Source organism: Megalops cyprinoides, chromosome 22, assembly GCF_013368585.1.
Source record: "Megalops cyprinoides isolate fMegCyp1 chromosome 22, fMegCyp1.pri, whole genome shotgun sequence".
NCBI lineage: Eukaryota > Metazoa > Chordata > Actinopteri > Elopiformes > Megalopidae > Megalops > Megalops cyprinoides.
Window position 1 is genome coordinate 25,343,056 of NC_050604.1, and position 5,000 is coordinate 25,348,055.

At 46.6% G+C, this 5,000-nt stretch overlaps 1 protein-coding gene across 1 annotated transcript in view; it reads right to left on the bottom strand.

Annotated features, from left to right (window-relative positions):
* The window catches only part of si:dkey-117m1.4 (serine/arginine repetitive matrix protein 1), an 11,604-nt gene that overhangs the window by 3,646 nt on the left and 2,958 nt on the right, over positions 1-5,000 (bottom strand). Inside the window, exons 2-5 of the mRNA XM_036516638.1 lie at positions 2,186-2,292; positions 1,603-1,687; positions 1,238-1,433; positions 734-802 (exon numbers count right to left, since the gene is read on the bottom strand). Coding sequence (XP_036372531.1) covers positions 734-802; positions 1,238-1,433; positions 1,603-1,687; positions 2,186-2,292 — 457 coding nt within the window. The remainder of the gene's footprint in view (positions 1-733; positions 803-1,237; positions 1,434-1,602; positions 1,688-2,185; positions 2,293-5,000) is intronic.

The window sequence follows — 5,000 nt, forward strand, 5'->3', positions numbered from 1 at the left end:
ACCGCTACACCTGCGTCACCTGACCGCCTTGCCTTGGCCTTGACATATGACCTATCCTGTAGATCACCGCTACACCTGCGTCACCTGACCGCCTTGCCTTGGCCTTGACATATGACCTATCCTGTAGATCACCGCTACACCTGCGTCACCTGACCGCCTTGCCTTGCCTTTGACATATGACCTATCCTGTAGATCACCGCTACACCTGCGTCACCTGACCGCCTTGCCTTGGCCTTGACATATGACCTATCCTATAGATCACCGCTACACCTGCGTCACCTGACCGCCTTGCCTTGGCCTTGACATATGACCTTTCCTGTAGATCACCGCTACACCTGCGTCACACAGACTTAGTGATCATTTTTATAAAAATGTGCTATTATCTCTGGTATTCTCACTTAACTCTGGACATTACATTTGTTGGTCTTGTATGGGGTTAACCAAGGAGTTCCCAAATGTTGACCATGTGAGAAAGGGCATCTATGTCTATTTTCATCTGTTTATAAAACAGAAAAGCGTGCAGAATCGGAGACAGGTGAGAAACAGGTGAGAAACAGAAACAGGAAACGGGTAGGAGAGATGTTACTGGAATAGGAGACGGGGGATGTGTCCAGTAGAACACAGGTGTGTAGAAATGGACACAGGTGTGTAGAAATGGACACAGGTGTGCAGAAATGGACACAGGTGTGCAGAAATGGACAGGTGTGGCACCTGACCCAGGTGTGTATGTTACCTTCTTGATGTTGTTCTCAGGGTCAGAGCTGCACTCGAACCCGCCCGGCGACACGGTGCTATGGAAACCCTGCCGGGGTGACAAACACATACAGTAATCAAATCCACCTGTCAATCACAGCCCTGGCACACAGCCCCAGTGGACAAGAGCAACATACAGAAATACTAACACACCCTGCTTATCAATTCACTATCTAATATGTTACATTTACATCACATTATTGGCATTGAGCAGACGCTCTTATCCAGAGCCATTGGTTACAGGTTTTTTTTTATTTTACAAATTTACCCATACATCTGGATATTCACTGCTGGTTTAAGTACCTTGCCCAAGAGTACAGCAGCAGTGCCCCAGTGGGGAATCGGACCAGCAACTTTTCAGTTATGAGCCCTGCTTCTTAACCGCTATGCTACACCGCTGCAACTTCAGCTAACATAAAAAATACACCACTGATGTTCCTAATATTTTGGGTACTGACGACTGCTGTTACCACCTGACCCTCACCATGGCATTCTCTCCCCACTCTGTCAGACTGTAGTCCACGGTTATCTCCTCTCCCTTGGCGATGTCTCTGATCGCTATGACGACCAGCCGCACCTGGTTCCCACAGTGCACCTCTCTGATGCGGCAGTTGGGTGGCGGCGGGTACAGCACAGCTGCCCTGGCCCCACTCCCCCCCTCCTCCCCGAGTTCCGATACGCTGCGGGAGACGCAAACAAGGTTAGCAGGACGCTGACTTCCAAACAAGCCCAACATCTACATCCCCATCTCCATGCTGCTATGCTAACACCTGCATCCCCATGCTGCTATGCTAACACCTGCATCCCCTTGCTGCTATCCTAACAGCTGCACACATCAGTGAGTCTCACCACAGCTGGGCGGGGTCAGCGAGGTAGTAGGGTCCATCAGGTGGGGGCAGCCTGTCCTCTTCTCCCTCCTGGTACTGGCCATCACCTGAGACAAACACAGTCAGTACACCTGTACAGAACACTATACACACAGAGACAGCACACCTGTACAGAACACTATACACACAGAGACAGTACACCTGCACAGAACACTATACACACAGAGACAGTACACCTGCACAGAACACTATACACACAGAGACAGTACACCTGCACAGAACACTATACACACAGAGACAGTACACCTGCACAGAACACTATACACACAGAGACAGCACACCTGTACAGAACTCACAGACACACAGAGACAGTACACCTGCACAGAACACTATACACACAGAGACAGCACACCTGTACAGAACTCACAGACACACAGAGACAGTACACCTGCACAGAACACTATACACACAGAGACAGCACACCTGTACAGAACTCACAGACACACAGAGACAGCACACCTGCACAGAACACACAGACTCACACCACACACAGCTGAACAGAGCGATATGGAGGGACAGACAGGAACTTGCAGAATGGCTCTCACCAGGGCAGTAGCTGTGTTCAGACAGGCTCTCTTCCTCATCCTCAGTGACGAAGACCCTGTCACACACCTTCACTGGGGTTCCCTTCCTCTTTCGGCCACACCCCCGTCTGCAAGACACACCGGCAGAGCGACACGCCAGTCAGCCAATCAAAAAAAGAAAGGAAAAAAAGACCACACCCAACCACGTCACCCCAACAGCCTAACCAGTCATACCCTCACAATCGCAACCACCTTGGTCCTCTCCAGCCAGCCACGTCCCCCGCATGCAAAATCCCATCTGTCCTCTCCCAAAAACCCTCTGACACCGCTGCTCCGGGCTCCAGCACTGCCAAGTCCCCATAACGCGTTTCTCCTCTTTCGTTTTGGAAGCGAACCAGCGCCGAAATTTGCGTTCCGTGCGCGATCAGCTTCATCCGAACGATCCAGGTCTGTTGTGTAAACCTACATCTCAAAAAGAGGCCCAAACGCTAACACAAGGTCCTGGGCTGGGAGTCGCCCCCTGTTTCAGACACATTAACCGGGTGCGGAATAAAGTGAGGCTGCAGCCTGTGATGCTACAGCCTGTGATGCCTTCCCTATCTTGCTGTAAGCTTGTTTGTGCAGGTGCATTTCATATATAAGCATTTATTTATAAGCTCACAGGAAGTTTAGAGAAGAGAATATTCAGCTAACATCCTGTCCAAACAGGCTTGTCATCTTCCAGCAGTCTGGAAGTGTATGTGGCACTGTGTTAGGGGTGTTACACTCCAGGGGTCTCTGCATCCCATCTGAACACTGGCAAACTGCCGCATGCATTAATAACTCTCTCAGTGGAAAAAAATGCTTCCCGCGCTGTGAAATTTACCTACGATTAATTTCCACCTATATTTGCTGAGATCAATGAGCCTTATTAATTCTCTCTTCATAAATTCTTTCGATGACACCTAGAGCCAGTCTTGAGTATATTCTCTAGGTACTTTTCGAGAAGTTTATTATTACTTTATTATCATATTTCTTATTTATGGGCTGTCAGCTTGCTCCACATACAATCACCCGAAAGCCAAGAATGGAAACTACAGAAGCAACCAAGGGTCATTAGCCCGTCAGGTGAGAGAAGTTTTTTTGTCTGCTTTGTAAAAAAAAAAAAAAGTCAGGACAAAAAAGTGGCCTTTTCTCGATGTGCTGTAGGCACCCATACACTGTCTCCCTGCTGCTTTAGACCGGCGCAACACGCAGACACGTGGGGTGTCTGACTGATGAGCTGCGCAGTTTTATGTCCATTCAGTTGCATGAATGCGTACAAATCCATGCTGCGCAGTTTTATCTCCATTCAGTAAGGCTCCTTCTAAACAACCGCGGTTAGCAGGTAACCCCAGCAGTCAGCGGCCTGATTATTGTTTAGAGTACTAAGTCCTAACTGTAGTCTACAGTGCAGCTATTCCAAATACAAACTGCTAGCTTACAGCTAACTAATGTTACAGGAAGTGAAACTTCAACTGACAAAACTACTTCCCTTCGTCCTCAGTGCTGACGCTTCTAAGCTAACTGCTAAGTTACTAAAACTTTGCACTTTGCAGCACAACACTGCTTCTGTCAGTAGTTCAGTACTTATTCCGTGGCTCAGGAAGGCTTCTTGTTTTAAATGATCACCGACAGTTTACCTTACTGCTACGGCATTTTCTCTTCCGATGTTTTTGTAGCAGATTTAGGAAAGGGTCATTTTATTTCTGTCTTTGCACAACGTTCTTCATTAGCACCAAAGCCAGGGTGATGCATAAACATAGAAAAATATCTATAACTCAGTGTAAAGCGTAATAGGGCAGCAGTGTGGTGTAGCGATGAGGGGCAGGCCTTAAAACCCAGAGATTGTTGGTTTGATTCCCTGCTCGGGCACTGCTGTTGTACCCTTGGGCTTTAACTGAACTGCCTCTGTAAACATCTAGCTGTATAAATGGATTACACGTTAAAAACATTGTAACCTGGATAACCTGAATAAAATTGTCTGGATAAGCGTGTCTGCTAAGCAGCTAAATGTTAATGTAAAAAAACGCAAACAGAATTTGATTGGCTGTCCCCTCAGTACGTTTCAGGAAATTGTGTGATTGAACTTCCCAAGCAAAACACCAGCAATATAGCACTTAGATGTCTGATTTATCAGATTATCAAAATCTGACGATGATAACCAAGAAAATGTCCTTTTCCTGATGAACCAGTTTAAAATGAAAACCACATTTAAAATTGCCAAATTGTCTGTAATAAATATTTGACAATGTTTATGCAAGTTCAATCCTCTCACAAAAACCATTGTTTTGGAACGTCCCAGAATGCTTTGTGTCTGTGATCCAACCAGTGTGACACAGGAAGAAATCAGTGACAGGTTATGTCTTGAGGTGAGTCTTTCCAAGCATGGCTTAGACAACAGGATTTCTGAACATTTATCAAAGTGAGGAAACATTACAACCTATTTCCTCAAATTCCTCTTTAATGAGGCCTGTGTCCAGCTAGCATTTGACAGCTAGCAGCTGAAGCTAGCACGTCTTATCTATGCAAACTATGAGAAATGGTGTTGGAGCCACACCCCCTATTCTTGCTGTCTTCTCTGCAGCTAGCACTGAAATCCTTTAACCTTTCAAATACAATTACAGCAAATTAGACTGTTTTCCACTACAAGGCAATCGTTTCACATAAAATAGGCCACGTGGTATGTTTACTGAGGGTAGGACGAAGTTAGATGGACTGCACTTTCTGGCTGAGTTACACTACACGGAGGCCAATTCAGTGATACTCTACGATGCAGGGTTCTCTGAAATTCATCATCACTGCATTACCAGCTGCA